General features: G+C 32.5%; 1 protein-coding gene across 1 annotated transcript; it reads left to right on the top strand.

Moving 5' to 3' along the window:
• Positions 1-1,255: 1,255 nt before the first annotated feature.
• Positions 1,256-5,199, top strand: LOC107901787 (beta-glucosidase BoGH3B-like). Its single transcript, NM_001326911.2, has 10 exons — positions 1,256-1,330; positions 1,587-1,846; positions 2,159-2,363; positions 2,576-2,666; positions 2,756-2,901; positions 3,289-3,532; positions 3,618-3,722; positions 3,865-4,047; positions 4,207-4,411; positions 4,651-5,199. Exons 2-10 carry the CDS (start codon positions 1,627-1,629, stop codon positions 5,136-5,138), a joined length of 1,887 nt encoding a protein of 628 aa, NP_001313840.1. The 5' UTR covers positions 1,256-1,330; positions 1,587-1,626; the 3' UTR covers positions 5,139-5,199.
• The last annotated feature ends 20,352 nt before the right edge of the window (positions 5,200-25,551 follow it).

The raw sequence follows: 25,551 nt of genomic DNA, 5'->3' as shown, positions 1-25,551 counted from the left end.
AAATAATGTGAAATTTAAAAAAAATATATTTGATAAAATCCAAACTCAAAATATTCTAACTTTTATCACTTCAGCTAATATTTTAAAATTGAATATATTTATAAAGAAATAAAATTTGTTAAAAGTAATGTGTAGTTGAAGATAGGATAGAGAGATTAAATAATAAAAAGAAGATCCAAATCCAAACTTCATTCTACAGACTTACCCGATTGACCCGTTGGAATTTAATTGGAGCCGTTGATCCCGATTCCCACAACGGTCATATTCAAGGAAAAGCACTCTTTTCTATAATATATAAATATTCCACGCTTTTACCCTTTTATCCTTTCTATTATTCCTCTTTCCCATCTCCAATAACATCAGTTTATTCATATCTTTGGTTAATGGTAGTTGAAAATACAATAATTTAATAAATGATTTTATTTTTATGTTCATTTGCATATACAAATTAAAAAAATTAATTTTTGTAAGTTGAGCCCATGTTACATTTAATATTTAAAATATAAAAAAGTATTCTCTCTCCTTCATTATGATTCATGTTTCAGATATAATGGATAAAAATAAAAAAGTATGGGATTGGAATCAACTGAAAAATAATTACTTGAAATTTTATTTAAAATCAGATTATGTGTTGTCCTGAAGAGATAAGACTTGCAACTAAATATAGATTATTTTTTAAAAAGTTTTCAATAAGAAATTAATTATTTCCCCCACTTTAAGCCGCGTTCTAAGAGGTTGGCTTCTGCCAGGAAGGTACGCACGTTCATGTTATTCAAAATTTCGCACCGAATTTGTTGAAAAAAGAAATCAACTCCTTTAAGAAGTGATGGAATTGTGAAAACAAAGCGAAGTGTGAAGCACTTCAAAATTTTACTAAAATAAAAAATAAAAGGAAAATGTGAGAATACACCCAAAAACACACTCTTTTGCTCCTTGGATTTTCATCTTTTAATTTTTTAGTACATTATTTACGTTATCATCTTTAAAATAATGATATTGTTTTGAGGCGACAAACAGATCAATATAAATTATGATATTTTAAGTACGATTGAGATTTATAAAAATAAAACATGAAAGGAAAATGAAGTGCATTTTCAAAGTTTGAATTCGTCAGTTAAAAAAAAAAAAAAAGACAAACTACAAATAGAAAGAAATTTTGTTGGAAAAAGTAATAATATAAAAAAGAGTGTTGGTTGGGACCCTTTTTTATTATTATGTTTCTCTATAAATGACTGTGATTTTTCATTGGGACTGCGACTCTACATCTCTCTCTCTTTCCCCCATTTTCATTCTCCGTGTATTATAGTTTCTCAGCTAGTAGTGCTTTCCAGTAAGTTCAAAGTTCCAATCTTTTTTAGAGTCTTTGATTTTTGGGGTTGTTTTATTTTATTTTTCCACTCATTTTATCTTTTAACTATCTGATAGCAATGAAAATGCTTATCCTTTTATCTCACAGCAATCAAAATGCTTCAGAGTATTTGAGTTTTAGCTTACAACAGATAGCCTTCACATTTGATTTATATGGTCTTCTGCCACTTTCTAGATTTTAATCTTCACATACGGTCTAACTTTCTTTACATCTTCAGACTTTCAGAGCTAAAGCTTGATCCGGGAACTCGAAAAAATATGGGTAAATTTTCTATACCCAAGTTGGGATTTCTACTGCTATGCTGCTTAGCTGCTCTTACGGAAGCAACCTATGTGAAGTACAAAGACCCAAAACAGCCATTGGGTGTTAGAATCAAAGATTTAATGCGTAGGATGACTTTGGCTGAAAAGATTGGCCAAATGACTCAGATTGAGCGCACTGTTGCTACCCCAGATGCGATGAAGAACTACTTCATTGGTATAAAACCAAACCCATCTTTTAACAGTCTTTAATAAGTCCACATTTTAGTTTTTTCCTCGTGTTTTGTTTATATGCCGAATTTCTTCCAAGAGTGTATGTTTGATGGACAATCCTCTATGATTTTGTTTATTTAGTTTCATTTGCCTGTGGATTTATGCCCTTGCTGCCAAATATTAATTTCATTGAATATGCTAACTCTTTCGTTTTATTTTATTATGTTTATTTATGTAAATGGTTGCCATGCTTAATGCTGTCGTTTTAGGAAAATGAGTTATGTGGTAATTGGAGGTGGTTTCATGGTTTGTGCAGGGAGTGTTCTGAGTGGTGGAGGGAGTGTGCCAGCTCAAAAAGCTACTCCTGAAACTTGGATTGAGATGGTGAATACGATGCAAAAGGCATCTTTATCCACCCGTCTTGGAATTCCGATGATATACGGGATTGATGCAGTTCATGGTCACAACAATGTGTACAAAGCCACCATTTTTCCTCATAATATTGGTCTTGGAGTGACCAGGCAAGTCTTATATCTTGAGGCAAAAATGATCATTGAATTATTTCTTTATCAATTATTCAAGGTTTTGCATTTTGCCTTAGATATAGACTTTCATCTTTTGTCTTATTATGAAGTGGCTAAGAGTTCAAGATTCGCTTTCAACCCGCATTGGTCTAATTGGAACTAAATTTAGTGGATGAAATGTTGAGCAATGGTGATTTTTTTCCCTGCAGGGATCCTAACCTTGTCAAGAGGATTGGTGAAGCAACTGCACTCGAAGTTAGAGCTACAGGAATCCCATATGTTTTTGCTCCATGCATCGCGGTAATTAAACATTAGAACATGCTTGAATGCTGACATATTTTGAAGCATGCACCATGTGTACTAATTTCTTTTGTTTGCTTTTACTACAGGTTTGCAGGGATCCAAGGTGGGGTCGATGCTATGAAAGCTACAGTGAGGATCATAAGATTGTTCAAATGATGACTGAGATTATAACTGGTTTACAAGGAGGCCTCCCTGTCCATTCTAAAAAGGGTGTTCCCTTTGTTGCTGGAAAGTAAGAGTCTTTACTATAAACCAACCACTTAAAAGGCTAGCGTTCCTAATTTTACTTGTGATGAGAATTTCCCGAACTACAAGTGTCCCAAATTTCTCTTAAATCTTTTGGACGTCGTTAGGTGTAATCATGTGGCAGGCTTTCATTGTGGGTCACTTAGTCATCTAAATATAAAACAAGACTTGAATAATGAAGCAAAGTAATAGGTCCACCAAACTCTTCTGTATCATACCCTGTTAGATAGATCAGATTGAGTCATCTGCTCTTAGTTATGAAGATTTATAGGTTCTCCTAATGTACATTTTCAGATTAGACATGAAGTAATAACTTAATTGGTTGAATTAGAAAGTATTGAGTTTCCCATAATCAATTAATTTCTTTTTCTAGGAACAAGGTGGCAGCCTGTGCTAAGCATTATGTGGGAGATGGAGGTACGACAAAAGGCATAAACGAGAACAATACTGTTATTAGCTGGAACGGATTACTCGGCATCCACATGCCTGCATATTTTAACTCTATTGCAAAGGGCGTTGCAACAATTATGACATCCTATTCTAGCTGGAATGGAAAAAAGATGCATGCTAATCACGATCTTGTGACCGACTTCTTGAAAAACAAGCTTAAGTTCAGGGTAACATAAACTAAAAACTTGTCTCCACTCACTATAACCAGTATAAACCATTTGGTTTTGACTTGTTTCTTTGGGTGTATTTCAGGGTTTCGTTATATCAGATTGGCAGGGTCTTGATAGGATTACCTCTCCTCCACATGCTAACTACTCATATTCTGTAGAAGCTGGAGTCGGTGCCGGGATTGATATGGTCAGTCCATATTTAGTACTATATATGTCAGGCTATTCAAACTTTTTGAGTCTATCAGAGTACCAATCTTTATTTTGCATATGGTACTTTGACAAGTTGAGCTTCTCTCTTGTCTTCTAATGAAATCTCTGGTGTCGTGCAGGTCATGGTTCCTTATAACTTCACAGAATTTATTGATGACCTAACCTATCAGGTTAAAAACAATATCATTCCAATGAGCCGGATTGATGATGCTGTAAAGCGAATCTTGAGGGTTAAATTTGTGATGGGTCTCTTTGAGAATCCAATGGCTGATAACAGCCTGGTCAACCAACTTGGGAGTCAGGTATGTTGAATCCATTCTGTTGTTATAATAGGACTTGTATGCCCTTTGATTATCCTCATTTATGCGATCAAAGAGTCATATCTGCAATGCGGAATGTTGGGTTAGCATATTGGTGAAAAAAAAGCATAGTTTTACTAAATGGCAACATGCTTTGAATAGGAACATCGGGAGTTGGCAAGGGAAGCTGTGAGGAAAAGTCTTGTCCTACTGAAGAATGGCGAGTCTGCCGACAAGCCATTGTTACCCCTTCCAAAGAAAGCAACTAAGATACTAGTTGCTGGAACTCATGCCGATAACTTGGGCTATCAGTGTGGAGGCTGGACCATTACATGGCAGGGTCTTGGTGGCAACGATCTCACAACTGGTACGATTTTAGACTTTACACTCGAAACAATTAAAAACATAAATAGGTTGACAAATAAAATGACCCAGAAAAGCATTTAAGTTGTGGTGTTGCCTCTGAATTTGCCATTATTTGTTAACTACTCCTAACTTAAGGAGTTTGTTAATATCAAAATAGATAGTTGGGCTTTGTTTAATCCTTGTTGAATCCCTTATGCACTTATCCCTTATGAATTGACTGAACACAATCTTCTCAAACAGGTACGACTATCCTCCAGGCTGTCAAAAATACAGTTGATTCAAGTACTCAAGTTGTATACAGTGAGAACCCGGATGCAGGGTTTGTCAAGTCTGGCGAATTCTCTTATGCCATTGTGGTTGTGGGAGAACCCCCGTACGCAGAAACATATGGTGACAGCCTGAATCTTACAATATCAGAGCCGGGTCCCATGACTATTTACAATGTTTGTGGGTCTGTGAAATGTGTTGTTGTTGTCATCTCTGGTCGGCCGGTTGTTGTACAGCCATTTGTCTCGTCGGTTGATGCACTTGTAGCTGCTTGGCTTCCGGGGACCGAGGGCCAAGGTGTCTCTGATGTCTTGTTTGGTGACTACGGGTTCACCGGCAAGCTAGCAAGGACATGGTTCAAGACCGTTGACCAGCTTCCAATGAATGTCGGTGATCCACATTATGACCCTCTCTTTCCCTTTGGCTTTGGTTTGACTACTAAACCAACCCACCAGAATTAATATCATTGTAGAGACTGAGTTTGCTGCTTTATATTAGGCATTTCCCCTTGCATGGTAGAAACTTTAAATTATTTTTCCTCTACATTAGAGGTATTTATGAACCGGGGCCAGGTTGGGCCTAAGGCATCACATATCAGCATTTTACTATACTGCTTTAATTCTACGAATTTCTTGAAATATCCATGTCCAAAATTCGTATTAAATGCTTATCCAAACAGGATTCAATATCATAAGGAAACAATTCTGGGCTTTTTTTGAAACAATTCTGCAACACTTTTAAAACAAGTGGCTTTTAAATATGTTTAGAGCTAAGGGCTTAAACTTTCCAATGGAAATTATTTACGAAAATGGATCACTCCAAAAAATAATAATGGGTATTGACTGAAAACATTAAAATACGCTGATGTGGGCGTGTTTTCAGAGGATAATGTAAAAAAATGCTTCTACATCAACATTTTTTTCCTTGTGTCAGGCAATAGTACGTTAACATAGATGCGCTTTTTTCGTACTCAAACTAAATTTTCAATAAAGGTTATTTTTTTAAAATATTATAAAAATAGACTAATATTTTTAAAATTTAGGAGAATAAGCCTTTATAAAGACCCAAAGTGACAGCACCACTTTTTAATTTTTGTGCCACTAATTAATGTGAAAATAAAACTTACAAAACAGATATTTATATAGATCCAAAGTCTTATTTTCCTTATTTTCTTAAGCAATGTAGGATGTGAAATATGTGTATATATAAACTAATGAATAGGTTTGCACCTTGTTCCTAGACAATGCGAGATCCCTCCCTCTTTTAACTAACGACATAAGATTAAATGCTACATTATATTTTAGATTTTTTTTTACATATAGAGTTTTTTTTTATAAAAAGTTAACATTTGTTACATTATAAATCATAGTTAAGTGACTACTAATATAATTTAATCTAGATAAAATATGAAAAATAATTATTATATTATATATTTCTATAAAAAAACTTATTTAACATTATTATATACTATTTTTAAATAGATTATCTATCTAGTCAAAATACATCTGAAATAAATTTATCATCATTTATTAGGTGATGAAAATTAAATTAAAAATTAAGATTAAAAAATTAATGAGCATAGTAAAATAGTAAAAAATATCAATTTTTTTAAATTACAAAAAAAATATTATCTGAGTACCAAATACTCACTATTTATTTATTAATCAAACATTCATAACTTAAAATAAAATAAATAAATAAAAATTAAAAGTATAACTTCTAAATTGAAATAATAGAAAATTATTTTAAAAATTAGAATTGCATGGATATTAACTTAAAACATTTAAAATTGAATAGAAGATTAGTGCATGTACAAGTTTTATACGTGCAGTTTGTTCCTTTTTTTATGGTCTTTTTGTATATGCTAACAATTCTAAAATGCAACCAGATTAAAGATCTTAAAGATAATTTTATAATATGAGAAAATGTTAACAAAATATAAAAAAATTTATTTTGTAAAAAAATATAAAATATAGTGTAGCATTTAATATTATGTTGTTAGTTAAAAGAGGAATGAATCCCACATTGTCTAGGAACAAGCTGCAAACCTATTCATGAATCTATATAAAAATTTATTTTGTAAGTTTTATTTTCACATTAACTGGTAGCACTAAAAAAAATGGTGCTACCACTTTGGTTCTTTGTAAAGGCTTATTCTCGTAAATTTTCAAAAATTTGGTTTATTTTTGTAACATTTTTTAAAAATGACATTTTTTAAAAAATGACATCAGCGTGCTTTTGCCTGACACAAGGAAAAAAACACTGACGTGGAAGCGTTTTTCTGGGTTATCCATTGAAAACGCGTCCACGTCAGCTCGTTTTGGGATTTTCGGTTCATACCCGTAATTATTTTTAGAAACAACCTATTTATTTACGGAAATGGGCCTTTATTGGTACTATGCCCCTTTCCAACATCACCAAGCTTGATGAGGTCAAAATCAACTCTGAGATATGGAACCAATGCTACAGTCTTGATCATCATGGGTGCTTCAACCACGATTATTGGAGACCCAATTTTAAGGCTTGAGCTTCTATTTAAGTCAATGGAGGGTGACTTACACCTTGAGCAGCAAGGATGGATTTTGAATCCGAGTGGCCGAGCTGCTGGGTATAAAAAATTGATTGTTGTGCGAAGTGGAGCATGGATATGTTGAAGTATAAGAAAGTGAATATGTGATACATGAGAATTGAGATATGAGAAATGTTTCTGTGGCTTCAAGGAGAGGCCACTGTGTTTTTCCTGCCTAACTTTTATAGTCATTCAAAAAAAATTGCATTAGTTTTTTTTTCTTTTCTTGGGAATAAACCTGATTAAGCAAAGAACAACTAAAATAACGAATAAAATTGAAAAGATCGAATACAAATATTTACTTGGAAAAACTCTTCAAATTAGGATAAAAAATTGTAAACAAAGATAATTTCACTGTAATGGCAAAAAACTGAAAGTATAAAGATGAAGATAAATACTAAACCTTCAAACCCGAAAATAAGAACTCTCAAAACTTAAACACAAAATTCAATTTCGTAGGTCAAATAATATTAAAATAATTTATACTAATTAGAGTTTGACTGAAACAAATAATCAGTTTAACTAGGAGAAAAAAACTAAGAAAATTGTATGACACGTTGCCACGTTGTAACGTGGAATTTGTGTCGTCGAGATGAGGTGGCGTCGCGTCATTGAGATGACGGTCTTCTTCTCATTGTGACGTCAGCAGCTCGTTGGGACAAAGAGCTCCTCCTTGATATGGCATCACTCTCTAATTGTGTCCTAATATTAACGAAATACGGGACAAACTCCACAAATCTTCACCCTGACTCGTATTTCTATAACATTTTCTTTGCCAAAACTGCCACGGGTCTATCTCGAACTATGCAGAATATTAACTGAGTCGAATTTGTACTTGAACTTTGAAGCTAAAAGACTTCTAGTCTTCAACTTGTTCAATGCCAAATCAAAACTGACCCAAGTCTGATTTCCACGAATGCAGTACCTTATCTTTTCAAAACCTGCACCCAAAAGAGAACCTCTCTTATACAAAATAGTCATAAATTTTCCCTCCTATGACCAGGTTACCTCCGCTTTAAACGAGCCAACTTTAACTTCTTAACGGATGAGGGACGTATTGTTTCACCGGTCATTGTTGATCCCTAGAACATAAAGACTGTCAACCCTTTTACCTTTCATCAAAACGAGAACCCTACGAGATACCTTAATGTCACTTAACTCGATGTTAATTCTACAATCCTTCAAATTTAAATTTCCCAAGGAGATGTGATTTTTCTTTAAATCGGGTACATACTTGACGTCTAGTAGTGTCTTGATTGTCTTATCGTGCATCCTGATCTGAACAGTACTGATACCGATTACCTTACTAGGTGAACCATTTCCTATACGCACAACTCTACCTTCAACTGAATTGTATGTGGAGAATCAGTCCTTATTGGAACACATATGGAAATAACACTTCGAATCTAGGATCCACTCGGACATAAGCTTGGAGCTTTCACTTGTTGACACCAATAAAAAATCATCACCCTTGTTAATAACCAATTTTTCTAACTTGATTTTTAGATTTTTTTTATAAATTTTTTAGAAGCATATATTTTTATAATTTATAATTCTTTTATATTTTATATATTTTTCTTTTAATTTTTTTAAATATCTTTATAAAAAAAATAGATTATGGCACTATTGGTGCCATGTATCTTATATTTAACACCCTGACAAGAAAAGTACTAAAACCCTTGACGGGTTAAAAATTCAAGTACCAACTTAGTGCAAAAAAAATCGTAAATACCAACTTGGGAGAATGTGTCAAGTTTCGGGGGGGGGGGGCTAAATGCATATTTGAGCCTCATAATTAAATATAAACACATATAAATAATATTATATTTTGTACTTTTTCATAATATATACTTTATATTTAATTATATGTGTTTAAGGATTAAATTGATAGAATGTGTAAGTATTGAGAACTAAATGCATTATTATACCAGTTAATAAAACGTTACATCGTCACTTTGGTTAACTATTGAATAGAGAGTGACCAAAATAGAAATGATATAAAACATGAGTGACCAAAATAAAAATTATTTAAAACTTTAGTGGCTAAATTAAATCTTTTTTATAATTTAGTGACTAAAGCAGAATGGTAGTAGTTAAGTGACTATTTTTAGGGTGTAGCCCATGATTTGTGGTGCTTGAATTATTTTTCCATCCACCCTTGTACGCGGTTAAATTCAAGACAAATGACGTTGACACCAAAATTAAAAATATAAAAACTTTATAAATACAAAGTATGAAACTGAATGGCATCAGGGCTGAGAGGTGAGGTGAAATCAGTAGAGGAAAAAGACCTTCATCAGTGGATACCTTTTAATTTACGTCTTCTGTTTTTCTTAATCCATGCGAAACTCATTTGGTGGCTAAAAAATGTGAATGGAAAGAAATGGCTTCATATAAAATAGAATTAAAAGACACGACACTCCTAGTGAATGAATATTTTCATTATTCTTTTTTTATTTATATATATTTCTAATTCTTTTTTGTTTTTTTGAGGTTATAAAATATTTGAGTAAACTATACTCAAGGTCACTCTAAAATAAAATTTGTCTTATTTTAATCACTCTAATTTTTTTCTTAATTTAATCAAGATAATTGTACGAACTAGTCACAGCAGTTAAAAATTTAACTAACTGTTGACGTGGCACATTAGCTAATTATCTTAATTAGAATGGTCAAAATAGGACAAATCCTATTTTAGAGTGACTTTGAGAGTAATTTACTCAAAATATTTTGATTTTTTATTTAAAATTAAAAAATACATTTTTTTTACTTTTAAAAATAGATTTAAAGAGTTTTCGAATGATATATCATTATAACATAATAACTACCAAGTGTCAATGTCACAAGGTGCCATTTGTAACAATGTTATCAAAAAGTACCGGAATGATGGACGGAAAAATAATTCCCATACCAAATTTAAAAAGAAAGAAGAAACTATAAATATTAATCGAAGAGAAAGTGTGAATTGCTAAATGCATATTTAAGTTTTTCTTTTCCATCTCTATCTATAATTTTGTGATATTGGCAATTGAATCAAAGCGCATAATCCCTTATCCAAGCAATCTACAAGGAGCCCGCCCAAATATATTAAATAATGTCTCCCCAATTCACTCTTGTGCTTACAACAACCTCCTCTCTTTTTTTCCCCTTAATTGATTAATCTTTTTTTATTATTGCATTTGGAAGGATGAAATGCATAGCCTCATAATTTTAAACATTAAAGAATTGCATGTATAAGTTGTGCTCTTCTAGTATAAGTGTAAAAATAGAATGTCGGTAATAACAATATATCGCAAAGAAAAGAGAAATAAAAATAAAGAACATACAGATTTTTACGTGGAAACCCTTTTGGGAAAAAGCTACGGGCAGAGGAGAAGAAAATTCACTTTGTCGAATTCAAATAATTACAAGAGGAATAGATTATGTCTTTTTATAGGCTTGTCAAACCATATTCTAATAGGAGTGTATTAAGATTGAAACACCTTATTCTAATTAATATCAAATAGATGGAGTTTAATAAAGTTTAAAAAACATTATTCTAAAATAAAATAAAAAAATGTAGTTCTATAGGGATTTTGCTTTTATTTTATTTTACCATTGTATTTTATTTAAATAAGGATTCGGGTCACTTAATTCTAACAATCTCCACCTTGACACGAATTCTCAATGAACAAGTTCTTCACTGCGAACTCTCAACGAACAAGTTCTCCACTTCTTCCATAAAACCCCTTAAGAGTTTAACTTCAACAATGAGCACCAATCAAGTTTAAGCAATGCTCAAACTTGGTTATAGGAAGTGACTTAGTCATCATATCTGCAGGATTTTCATGAGTACAAATTTTGCTCACAACAATATCATCACGAGCAATAATATCACGAACAAAATGATACCTAACATCAATGTGTTTTGTTTTCTCATGAAACATTTGATCTTTTGTAAGGAAGATGGCACTCTAACTGTCACAAATACTATATTGATTTGAAGGTCTTCATTGAGTTCACTAAAGAGTCCCTTCAACCAAATAGCTTCTTTACAAGCCTCAATAATCGTCATGTACTCAACTTCAGTGGTAGACAAAGCGACTGTAGTTCTTCCAACCAAAGATATCTTCTTATATTAAGGTTTCCAGCAAAATCAGCATCAACATATCCAATGACTCCATCTCTAGTTCTTTCAACCTGTAAGAAAACATCAGTATTACCTCGTAAGTATCTTAAAATTCACTGAACTGCTTTCCAATGTTCTTTACTAGGATTCGCCATGTATCTGTTAATTGCACTGACTGTATATGATATATTTGGACGTGAAAAAGCCATAGCATACATGAGAGATCCCACTGCACTAGAGTATGGAACATGTGGCCTGTACTCAATCTCATCATCTGATTGTGGAGACAAAGTCGATGAAAGTTTGAAATGGGCTGCTAAATGAGTACTAACAGGTTAGCACTCTGCATATTGAACCTACAAAAAACTTTCTTAATGTACCCCTTTTGACTTAGGTACAATTTACTTACTTTTCTATCTCTGAGAATCTTCATACCAAGTATCTTCTTTACTGGTCTCAAATATTTCATCTCAAATTCTTCACTTAGTTGGGCTTTGACATTTCTTATCTCTCCTTTATCTTTCGCTGCTATCAACATGTCATCAACATAAAGGAGTAGATACACAAAAGAACCATCACTGTTTTTCTTAAAGTAAACACAACTATCAAAGCTACTTCTTTGAAATCATGAGAAGTCATAAAGGAATCAAACATCTTGTACCACTGTATTGGTGACTGTTTCAAATCGTAAAGAGATTTTTTTCACCAAGCAAACATAGTCCTCTTTTTCTGAGATTGTAAAATCCTCTGGTTGTTGCATGTAAATATCCTCATCAAGTTCTCTATGTAAAAATGCAGTGTTTACATCTAACTGCTCAAGCTCTAAATCATGCATGGCCACAATACCAAGCAAAGCTCAAATCATACTATGCTTCACAACTAGGGAGAACACATCTGTGAAGTCCACTCCTGGAATTTGACTGTAACCATTTGCAACAAGCCTTACTTTATATATGGGTTCTTCAACTCTTAGAGTCTCCTTTTTCTTTTTAAACACCCATTTACAACGAACAACCTTTTTACCTTTAGGAAGTTTCATAAGATCTCATGTTTTGTTTTTGTGAAGTGATTCCATCTCCTCTTGCATAGCAAACATCCACTTTTCTGAGTCTTCACAGCTAACCGCCTCAGAATAATTAGATGGCTCTTAGTTTGCATCTATATCTTCAGTCATATTTAAAGTATAAGCAACTAGATCAGCCTCGGCATACTTCTGGAGGTTTAATTTCTCTTCTCGTTCTATTTTTGGCGATAGAGTATTGTGGTGAAGAAACAACTCTATTCTAAATTTTTTTTACTAGCTTAAAGAGTTGACTCTATTGTCGATTCTGGATGAATCTGATGTTCCACCTGCTTTTTATTTTCTTTATTGGAAGAGCCTTTAAGAGATAAGTTAGGTAGCATAGAAGTTTCATAAAAAATAACATCTCTGCTAATCACAACTTTTCTATTTTCAGGACACCATAACTTATACCCTTTTACACCAGCTTTATAACCAAGAAAAATACATTTAATGGATCTCGGTTCTAATTTTACATTATCAACATGAGCATACACAAGACACCCAAAGATCTTTAAATCAGAATAGTCAACAGGATTACCAGACCATATCTCTTGTGGAGTCTTTTTCTCAATGGCAACGGATGGAGATCGATTGATAAAAAAACATGTAGTAGAGGCTGCTTTAGCCCAAAATGACTTTTGTAAGTTGGCATTTGACAACATACATCGAACCTTCTCCATGATCATTCTGTTCATTCGTTCTGCAACACCGTTTTGCTATGGAGTATGACGAACTATCAAGTGTTTCACGATCCCTTTTGACTTGCATAGTTTCTTAAAATCATTAGAACAAAACTCTAAGCCATTATTTGTGCAGAGGTACTTTATTTGTTTTTCCATCTGTTTTTAAATAATAGTTTTCCAATACTTAAATGCAAAAAACACATCACTTTCCTGCTTCAGGAATAACACCCAAAATTTTCTGGAAAAATCATCAATAAAAGTTATCATGTAATTAGCTCCACCTTTCGCACTCTGGATGGCCCCTACAAATCAGAATGAATATACTCCAACGTTCCCTTCATTTTATGAATTCCTCTGGTGAATCAAACTCTCTTTTGCTTCCCAAAAATACAATGCTCACAGAGCTTCAGTTTGTAAATTCCTTGCCCATCAAGAAGTCCTCTTTTGTTCAATTCTACCATGTCATTCTCACTCATATGCCCTAGGCGCATATGCCAAAGTTTAGTAATATCATCATCTGACAAGGAAAAGGAAGCGACAATTGCATCACTAGTAACAGTAGAACTCTGCAGAACATATAACTTTGCAGTCTTTCTCTGCCCTTTCATCACAACGAGGGAACCTTTGAAAATATTGAAAACCCCACTTTCAGCTGTGTATTTGTACCCTTTTAAATTAAGAGTACTCAACGAAATTATATTTCTCTTCAAATCTGGAACATGTCGTACGTCACTAAGTGTTCTGACAACTCCATCAAACATATTAACTTTAATTGTTCCAACACCTGCGATTTTACATGAAGCATTATTTCCCAACAAAACAACACTTTCAGACATTGTTTTATAAGTTGTAAACCAATCTTGATTGAGACTCATGTGGAAGGTGCAGCCCGAATCAAGGATTCACTCCTCGCTCACTTTGGAATTGTTGACAAAAGTGACTAGAAGTTCACCATCGCTGTAGTCTTCTACAACATCAGCTTCACCAGAATTTTCTGGTTGTTTCCCCTTTCGATCATATTCTGTAGCTTATAGCACTCAGATTTAATATGTCTTTTCTTCTTGCAGAAGTTACAAGTTTTACCTCTGTTTGAAGATTTCGATCTACCCTTAGATTTATCGCGAGGATTCTATTCCTGTGTCCTTCCACAATCATCATCAGTATTTCGATCTTGTCTCCTACAACAATGAGACCCTCTCCTTATGAGTCTATTTTAACCATAAGATGTTTCATCTTATCATACGAGGTCGAAGAATCGTAAACCTCATCAACTGTGAGAGACTCGCGGCTATATAAAATTTTATCTCTAAAGGTTGAATAAGACGGGGGCAACGACCAAAATAGAATCAACCCTAGATCTTCCTTACCATACTGAACCTTTATGGCCTTTAAGTTTGAGATAATTTCTTTAAACACTTTTAAGTGTTCGTGCACAAACGCACCTTTCTTTAAACGATGAGCATAAAGACGCTGCTTCATATGGAGCTTGTTGGTTAGAGTTTTTGACATACATATTTGTTCTAGCCTTTTCCATAATACAGTGGCGGTCTTCTCCATCATCACATCTTGTAAATTTTCGTTAGACAAATGCAGATGTAACTGTGTTAACGTATTTCGTTCCTTACGCTTCTTCTCTTCCTCCGTCAATGTCGAAAGCACCTTATCTACCCCTAACAGGGCTTCCTCTCTAAGTCCATCTATGCAAGAACTGCCTGTATTTTTATCTACCACAACACGAATCTGGTGGTATTGCGATCCAACAACGAAATTTCATACTTCAAAGACGCCATTACCGTGATTAAAATGAACAACCTAGAAGCTCTGATACCAATTTGTAAAAATAGAATATCGGTAATGATAATATATCGTAAAAAAAGAGGAATAAAAATAAAGAACACACATATTTTTACGTGGAAACTCTTTCGAGAAAAAACCACGGGCAGAGGAGAAGAAAATTTACTATGTCGAATTCGAATAATTACAAGAGGAGTAGATTATGTCTATTTATAGGCTTGTAAAACCATATTCTAATAGGAGTGTAGTAAGATTGAAACACCTTATTCTAATCAATATCAAATAGATGGAGTTTAATAAATTTTAAAAAACCTTATTTTAAAATAAAATAAAAGAAGTGTAGTTCTATAGGGATTTTACTTTTATTTTATTTTACCACTGTATTTTATTTAAATAATGATTCGGGTCACTTAATTCTAACAATAAGAAACAAACTTCGTTGCCTACCAATCAATCTTTGCATTTCTAAGTTCAAAGGTGGTGCACAATCTTTATGTTAATTGCCTTGTTACAAGTGGTACCCCTAAATAACAAATCACAAATGCGTAAGATTATTATTTTTTTCACTTAAAATAGTATTGTAACAATCTAGCTATATCCAATATCTTAGATAAAATATACATCACTTTCACAAAAAGATAATGGGAGAGCGAAATTTCTTGTTAAATACCTCTAGCTCCTTTGAAATATCCAAGACCACCATTTTTTGATATAGAATATTTGCAGTGGCGAAGCCAGGGGGTTGGTAGGGATTTCAGTCCTCCTAAAATGAAATTTTTTTCATTTAGACCCTTTATAACTTATAAAATTTTAAATTAGTTACGGTAAGATTACATTTTGCCCCCAATATGATAACAATTTAATTCTGCCACCCCTTAAAAAAAATTTTGACTTCAGCCTTGAATACTTGGGTATAGTAATACATTCCTTAACCTATGAAATAAACAAAAAAAAAGGCAACCCAATAGTTGTTAGAAAAACAAGCAAAAGAATCCAACTAGTAAAATCAAAAGCTCTTTGTAAATCAATCTTTAAAGTAGATCGAAGGAAAATATTCTTCCTACCAAACCCTTTACAAGTGTTAGGCAAGTATTTAGTTAACCTCCTTGTTAAAATTCTAGTGATGCAATTGTAAACTACAGAGTAGCAAGATATGGGTCTGTAATCCTTTATGTAATTAGGATTTGGTTTTTTAGGTACCAAAGCAATTGTTGCGAAATTAAAATTAGTAAAAACTAAAATGTGTACGCATCTAGCCCAAGAGCCTTATTTTCATTTTCTTATTTTTTAGGTATTTGATTGAGTTGGTGTCACTTATCAACTACATCCCAACTTGGTTGGAAATTTACCGAAAACCTATTATTTTTACAAAGTAACAAATATTATTGTGTAAACTATACTATTAGTCACCTAACTATTAGTGGGTTTTTATTTTGGTCACCAAACTATAAAAATTTTCAAAATTTTGTCACTAATGTTTTAGATCGTTTCTATTTTGGTCACTCTTCATTAAATGATTAACAAAAATGATGACGTGGTCTTTTTCTAATTGACATAATAACACATTTAGTCTTCAATGGTTACACTTTCTATCAACTTGATCCTAGTTCTAAATAATTCAATAAATTTAACCTTTTACATTTACAAATTCTATCAATTTAATCCTCAAGCACTTGTAATTAAATATAAATATAATTAAATGATCATTATATTATGAAAAAGTAAAAAATATAAGATATTAAGACTTTTACGATTGATGGGTTTTAGTTAAAAATCTTTTTGTAAAAATTCTACCTTACATCGATGACAATGTTTTTCTTGTTAAAAGAAGCATGAAATAGTTTAATTTTTCAGAAGGTGAGATATGAGAGAAGCAAGTTTGCTTCATCATCTCCTCACATTCATAGGAAAGATTCAATTGAATTTTGGAGTCTATAAATTCAATGTTAATAATTGTACAAATGAAGCTACATTAATATACGATGAAACTGGATTGAGGTTTTCCTTTTCCTTTTTATGTTCATTATATTAATAATGGAGAGTTCAATCATGGTACTTTTAGTGGATTGTAATTAATAGACAAAGAGCCATAATTTAATTACAAATTATTTAAGCCCTAATTATATATTCGAATTGGTCCCTCTGCTAGCTCAACACAACCATTTACGGATTGCATTTGAACTGGTATGTTGAATGAATGAAAACGACGAAAAGAGAAATAGTTTGCATGTATCACTATCAATAGTGAATGCATTTTCTCGCAATGATCAAAAGATGACTTAGTAATTAAATAAATAATATTTTAGGAATAAAAAACTAGTTATTGGGTTGGCTAAATTATATGAGTTGGTTTAAAGACTAGATAACACGTATAATTATACTCAATACATGAATGAGCCCAATAAGCCCATTTAAAATTGAATGGGCAACACCATGGTTCCTAGAAGGGGTATGCCGCCGTTCATCATGTAGTAGTCCCAATAGGACTATATGTATTTTATATTAAATTATCATTATTTTGTCTCCTCTTGTTCAAATTAGAACTTTTGTGATTTTTTCCTATAAATATGGACTATAAGTTAAGTTCAAAACACACATTCTGAGCATAGCTATCCTGTCAGAAATAGTGAGATTTATTAGAAATGGAGTTAGATTTCTTACCGATGGAAAGAATTAATTTTCCCACTTGAAAATTAAAAAGTTTTCCTTGTGTATTTGATTTGTGAATAAGTGCTCACTCTATAAACAAACCGAGGGTTTGAAAATAGTGGAGAAGATTGTGTTGGTTGAAAGTTGAGAATCAACTAGAACTATTAAGCCAAAAACACAGGTAATAATTTGGTAAAGTTTATTGCTATAAATAATACAAAGGTTCGATTTTAGAAAAAAACTTAAATTTTCATCATGCAAACAAGCATGTTTTCTAAACTGATTTCTCTAACAACCTTTTCAAAGTTCTTGTTTTTCCTAATCAACTTGTTGAATGTCTTCTTAAAGTTTTTGGTGAAAGGGGCTAAATGCTCTTATAAGTCTTCAACAATAGTTTCACCTCCAGTTACAACTAGGGATGCAACTAATAGCGCAAAGTTCTTTTTTGCGTTGCCCTTACTCCTTTCTCTTCAAGATTCATCTCAAAAGTTTGTAAGGAATCAATGAGTTCATCTCTCCTCATTATGTTATATCTTTGACCTTTTCAATAATAATTACCTTAGCCGCAAATCGTTTCAAGAGAGACCTCAAAACTTTTATGACTAGCTTAACATTGGAGTACTCTTCACTAGGAGAAATGCTTGGTTAGTATGTCACAAAGTTTTGCATAGAAATTTGATAATAATTCATTATCAAGCATTCTGCAAGTTTCAAACCTAGTTGTTAACATTTGAAGTTTGAACTGCTTGGTAGTGCTTGTGCTTTCATGAGATGTTTCTAAAATTGTTTATGCTTATTTGGTAGTGGTGCGTTTTGAGACCCGCCTAAACTCGTAAGGATACACGTCACTAAAAATGGTATTGGCATTTGCTAACTTGTCCTTATTAGTAATCTAGGTGACTTTTGGTTTGAGAGCCTTTATGTCACCCACGTCAATTATAGGAGGCTCCAACTAGTCAATATAGTTTTCTATGCTTTCACTTAATAAATGCCTTCATCTTTGCCTTTTAGTAGGTATAGTTGGAGCCATAAAAGTATAAGGGACCTTGAAACTAAATTCATTTCCATATCTTAAGCAATTCAACAGCAGGATCATCACTTAGTGAGTCAAGTGTCTAGTTTTGATACTAATTGAGAATTTGTTAAAATTGCTTATTTAATGACCCGAAATTCATTGGTGTCAGAAATTGTGATTTTGGAATCCCATTTCCGTAAACTGAACCTATAAAATATTTACAAAGTTAAGATATAAGTGAATTGAATTTCGGTCAAGTAATTTTGTTGAATTAGTGCTTAATTAGGGATCATGACTAAAATGTAAAAGTGATAAAAGTTCAATTACAATATGTTTTTATTAATTAGAAATGGAATAATGACTAAAGTGGTAATTATACCATTTTAGAGGTATAGTGGACGGTAGCTTGATTATTTTATAAAGAAAAAAGTTATAAAATTTTAAATTAAAATAAATAAAATAAGAATATGTATAAAATAAATTAATAATAAAATATAAAGAAAAAGAAACTTAGTTGAGAAAAACAAAACATTTTCCCCCAAATTGTTCATGCAAGCGTGAGGTGAGAAGAAATAAAGGGGAGTGTTCAGTCCAGGGGTTTCCAACTTCAATTTTAAAACTGGTTAGTGCAATTTAGTCTTTTTGTAACAACTTATTTTTTAGTGGTGTTGGAATAGTAGTTTCGGGGCCATAAATTCGACATGTGAGTCCGTAAATATTATTATTTAATATTTACGAATAATATATGGTGTGATAATAAAATTTGATTTAATGATTTTTGGTTAAATAGAAGAACAAATAGGTTCAAGTGGTATGACACTAAGATCAAGTGGTTTTAGAAAATAAAGTATCAGGACCTCTTTTCTATAAACCAAGCTGTAAATATTTTTATAAATATTTACGGAGTGTTATTAAGGTTGTATTAAAGTTTCGTTAAGAAATTTTAATATTTCGATAGTTAATTAAGCAAAAAGGATTAAATCGTAAAAGTTAAAAAAGTCAATAGCTATTAGTTTAAAGGTTTTAATTGATTAAAGAATCATAATTGGATGGACTTAATGGATAAATAAACCATCCTTAAAATAGTGGTACAGTATGATGCTTTAATTTATTTTAATTTTAATGTTTTATATGTTATTATAATATTAAAATAAAATAATAAAAGGTAAAAATTATAAGAAAACATAATGTTTTCTTCTTCAAATTACTTTGTTCACCACTGAAACTCAATGGCAAGATGCTTCAATTCATGCATGGTAAGCCATTTTTCCACCCGTTTTTAATAATTTTTATGTTTTTGAGATCGTTGCAACTAGGTTCAGCTAGCCCGTACCTTCGTTTTTGAAACTGTTAAAGATTTTAAATGTTTACATTGATGAATCTATGTGATTTTAAATGTTAAATTATGAATTTGATGTATTATTTGTGATTTACAAGTATTTTCTTAAGTGATTTTGATGAATTTAACGATTAGGTATTAAATTATTGAAATAGTAAAAATACAAGGATTTGGTGTAAAATTTTTGCAAAAATAGGCTGAAATGGAAGCTATCACTATTCAAATGGTATGAATTTGCAATAAAAATGGTTAATTTGCATGTTTTAGGCTTAGGGACTAAATTGAATAAAAATAAAATGTTAGGGGTAATTTTATAAAAATTTGAAAAATGAATAAATTGTATAAAATGAATTAGTTTTACTATCTAAATTAATGAATTGAATTGAATTATTAATTTAGATCAAGATAAAATTATCAAATAACCCATATACTTTGACATTTCTGCAATTTAGCTAGGTAAGTTCGTACGATTTAGAATTTATCATCTATATGAATTGTTAAGTAGAATAACATGGTACGATATATATTCAATTTTTAATAATGGATGATTATTTGAGATATATAGTTGAATTTGATGCTCAGTTTGGATTGATCGCTGGATAAAGTACAGTCGTGATTTGTTGTGTTATGGAGGGATTGGAGTGGAGATGGTTTCGGAGTGATACGTATATATTACCCTGAGTAAATCGAGTTTCAATATTTGTTGCGAACTCTCATGTTATACTCTCTGTTTGGTGTGTTTCGGAGGGACTAGCTCTTTGGAGCATTGGTGTGTTTCGGTTGGACTAGCTCTTATGAGCATTGGTGTGTTTCGGTTGGACTAGCTCTTATGAGCATTGGTGTGTTTTGGAGGGATTGGCTCGTGTGATCATCTAGTGTGTCTTGGAGGCATTGGCTCATGTGAGCATCTGGTGTGTTTTGGTTGGACTGATGATGTACTCTTATCCGTAAGTTGTTCAAAGGATTAAAAATCTTTGTAAGGTAAATTGATGAGTAATTTTTGATGAATTTACCATATATTTGATTTGAATTGAACATTTGTAATCTATCGGTTGAGATTGTGGATGATAGGAACACATATGGTTGATTTTTTTTAAGTTTATACTTTGTACTATGCAAATGAAATGAGTAAGAAAAGAAAAGGAATGATAAGTATTCAAATGACTTATATTATGAAAGCTATGAAAAAGGAATGAAAAGAAAATGTTAAATGAAGGTATGTCTATATTCATGAAATTGATGATTTCAAGTGTGGTATTTCATGTTTAATGACTTGTCTTATGTTAATTCAAGTGAATTATGAATTGATGCACTAACGTGTGCTGCTGATGATGCTTAGGCTTGTGCCAAACTACTGGTTGGATTGCATTATGTTTACTTTTAAAGTTATGCATTGAAATGATAAGAATCAAAGTATGTATTTTCTAATAAAATGGTTTATCATGTGGGTGATGTTTATGCTTATGTCTTGTATTATGCAAATGAAACAGGTAAGAAAAGGTAACGAAACGGTAAGTTCAAAGTTGTGATGTAATATGATGAAAAGGGGATTGATGAGTTGAATGATGTACATATATGTGAGAAACTTACGTATGCTATGGATGAATTTACCTAGTTTATGAGAAAATATACTAATTAGTGAATTGATGTTGTTAATTAAGTTTATGCTAAGTAAATGAAATGGACAGTAAGTAAATGGAATGGTAAGAAAGTAAATTGAGTGATTCATAGTATTATGAAAGGGTTAATGATTGAGTAATATGTTTTATAAATCCTAGTATGTTAGGAATGAAAAATATTTGTGATATTGATGAACTTATTGATTTATGAGTTGATGGTTATAAAGTTTGATAAACTTTGTGGAATTGGTATAGGTTTATAATTACCCCATAAAGTTCATTATTAAAACGGTATGTTATGTTTAAAGTTTATACGAGCTTACTAGGCATCTATTGCTTATGTAGTTATTTTCTTTTACTTTTCAGATTATCAGAAGCTCGATCGGTTTGGAAGCTTGTCGGAGATCTATCACACTATCCAGAGATTATATTGGTAGATTTTGATGTTTTAAGCAAGGTTATAATGGCATGTATAGGTGGATTTGTGTATAAATGATCTAGTTGTTGTGTTGGTATGTATAAGTGTCATTATGGTTAATGTACTTATGGTATTTTGATGGTTGGTGTTAATATGGTCAAGTTGATGCATGGTTCTATGTCCAAAGTGGTAAGTTTGGCATGTTTGCAATATGGTTAATTATCTTATAACTTGGTATGGAATTAAGCTAGATATACATGGATGAGTTATGGTTAAATATGTACAAGTTAGGTATATGTGTTTGAGATGAATGAGAATAATGGTTCAAATAGTAAGTTATATTGACATGGTATAAGTCAAGTATGGTATGTTTTGTAATGGTAGTAAGGTGACCAATTATGCACATGTGTAGTTAAGCTGAATGCTTGCTTTTGAGGTGCCTTATATGGCATATTGTTTGAATGAAATTAGGTCATTTGAATTGGTCATATTATGTATGTTTTGGTATGTTTATGATGCCTTTGTCATATGTGCAAAATGTGTTTAGGTACAAGCTTGAAAGGGGTGATGGAAATAGCTTGTTTTTGGTTTATTTCTTGTCCACATGGCCTAAGACATGGGTGTGTGTTTGATCCATGTGTGACACACGGTCATGCGACACGGTCGTGTGTCCCCTGTAAGTTTTAAAGGGTTGCAAGTCAGGCAGTTACACGGCCTAGCACATGGGTGTGTAAGGCCATTTCGAGAGTTACATGGCCTGGCACATGGGCATGTGGCTTGGCCGTGTGACCTAAGTTAGAGAGTTACACGGGCACGGACACGGGCTGGGACACGATTGTGTGTCCCTATTTCGAATGTTACATGGCTTGAGACATGGGGTGTGTCTCAACCGTGTGAGTCACACGGCCATGTGACCCCTGTAGTTTAAGTTTTTTCCAACATTTTCCTCAAAGATTTAAATGTTTTCAATTTAGTCCCGAATTGTTTCTAAAGTGTTTCTAAGGTCTCGAAGGCTCGATTAAGGGACGTTATGCATGTGTATGAATAGGCTTTGCTATGTTTAATGAAATAATTAGAAATTTATGTTTTTATGTTACGGTTTTACGATAATGTTTTGTAACCTTATTCCCACGATGAATACAGGTTAGGGGTGTTACACATTTTCTTGTAATTTTTATTTTTTTTGGAATCCTAGGAGCTTAAGTTAGCTGACCCGTATATTGATTTTTAGAACTATTAAAGATTTAGGATGTTGCCATTGTTGGATATTTGAAGTTTTAGGTGTTAACTTGATACATTTTAAGTTTGGAGTTGAAAAAAGACTAAATTGTAAAGTCAATTGATGGTTTTGTCCAATAGGGACTAAAATGCACAAATTTAAAAATTTGTGGTAAAAGTGAGAAATATGAGGTCCAATAAGGACTATAGTGAAACTGACATGAAAAATTGAGGATAGAATTGAAAGTTATGTTAGTCCCGATTTTAGGGATTAAATTGAATAAAATGCAAAAGTTGCTTAAATTAGCAATTGAGTGTGAATTTGTTTGTATATTGATGATTTTGTATGTTTATGTTAATTCGTAGCTAATGTCGACCCAAATTCCTCAAAAAAGAAAGGAAAAGACAAAGTCGTTGACGAATAACTTGAAGTTTATGGTTTGTGTTTCTATAATCCAATTTACATTGTAATTGACGCTTATTGAATTGTTTGTGCATGGTAAGAACATAAGGTGAGATACCTTGTCACAATGAGTTACTTTGGATCAATTTGAATTGATAAATGTTAGGGAGGACTGAAACGAATACAAGTGAAAAATGTGTATGTTTATATAAATATGTGATTGAATACATATTGAGATGATTTGTGTTGCCATATGCATGGATAAATGATTTCATGGTAAAAATACATGTGAATTGAGTTATTGGTTGATAATAAAATGAGAAATGAATACCCTATTAACTGTTCGAGCAAAGCCGAATATAGTTGGCATGCATAGGATAGGAAAAGTTTAGGGTTACTTCGACCATGAGTCGATGAGGCAACGGGTGCCAAATTTACTTCGGCGTTGTTCGATGAGGCACTGGGTGCTAAATTTACTTCGGTTATATCGATGAGCGCTGGATGCGACTTATTACTTCAGATTTATCCGATTAGGCACTGGGTGCCAAACTGGTGTGTTGGTTGGATATGTGTATCCATCCGAGTCCGAGTCTAGGGAGGTATATGGTAAAGATGAAATATTCAAAATTGAAATGGTGATGATGAATAAATCCTCAAATCCATGATATTGAAAAATCTAATATGAGATGTGGAATTTGTTATTGAGATTTCAAATGAATATGAAATGGAAGTGAAATGTAAGATAGAATATCTATTTGTGAAATGAGTTGAAACATTGATTGTTATATTCATTAAATTCATTAATTTGGAAATTGATATAGAATGAGCTACCTTATGAATTGAGATATAAAATGATATTTGAAGTGGATTTTCCATGCTAATATATTACTGATTTATGTTAGATTGAACAAGGAATGTGAGAAATGGTATAATTGACATGTTAATTGCATATTATTATTTGTTTTTGACTTATACATTTTAATTGATGTGTGTTATGTTATAATGTTCGTATTATAGAAATACCACTGAGTTATACTTAGCATATGATTTTGTTTTCTGTACGCAAGTTAAGTTCTTTTTGGTTCAATCGTCAACTTCAACATTCAGCGACAATCCTAGACTCAAAGTGTTGGTGATGTCTCTTGTTGTAATGGCATGTACTTAGTAAGGTCTTATGTTATATAATGTTATGCTATGAATGGAATTGCATTTTGAATGTCATGTATATATATATAAAAGAGTTGGTAATGATATTTGCTAATGGTGATCGTGTTGAGTATTATACATGCATGTCTATTTGCTTAAAAGGGTGATTAGGTGATCTGCCATGAAATAGATAGGAGAGTGATTCATATGCCTATGTTATACTTGAGGTAATTTGGTAAGTTTAGTGCATGCTTATAAGGTTGAGTTTGAGGTTGCTTGAATGGCTAAATTGATGTAAATTTGTTGGTTGTATCGAGGTGCCCTTGAAGGCATACCAGAGTGTTTTGGATATAGTATTTTGGTTGATTTTGAATTGTTGATTTGAGGTTCCAAATTGTGACATATTGGTTATGCACGTAGGATGGTTGTTAAAGTGATGTTTTTGGCATGTTTTTGATGCTTTTAAATTGGTTGAGAGAATGGTATAATGCTTGCTTGTGGCTTAAGTGAACTTAGGACTAGAAAACTTATTTTGAAAGGTTTTTTCAAGTATACATGGCCTGACACATGGTCGTGTGGTCTGTATAATTTGGGTGATAATTGGTGCACACGGTCACAGTCTCTCACATGGCCTGGTGGCACGACCATGTGAATGTTTGCAATATTTTACAATTAGGTACACACATGACCATAGTCTATTACATGGCCTGACAACACGATCGTGTGACTCTGTATTACAAGGTCTTTCTTCTTGCACACGATTGGGCTATACAGTTGTGTGTTTCAATCCCACACGGCCTCAACCTTCCACATGGTCAGGGGACATGATTGTGTGACCCTTGCTTACAAA

Source organism: Gossypium hirsutum, chromosome D09, assembly GCF_007990345.1.
Source record: "Gossypium hirsutum isolate 1008001.06 chromosome D09, Gossypium_hirsutum_v2.1, whole genome shotgun sequence".
Taxonomy (NCBI): domain Eukaryota; kingdom Viridiplantae; phylum Streptophyta; class Magnoliopsida; order Malvales; family Malvaceae; genus Gossypium; species Gossypium hirsutum.
The sequence above is the reverse complement of the archived record's forward strand: the minus strand, read 5'-3'. Positions and strand labels throughout refer to the sequence as shown.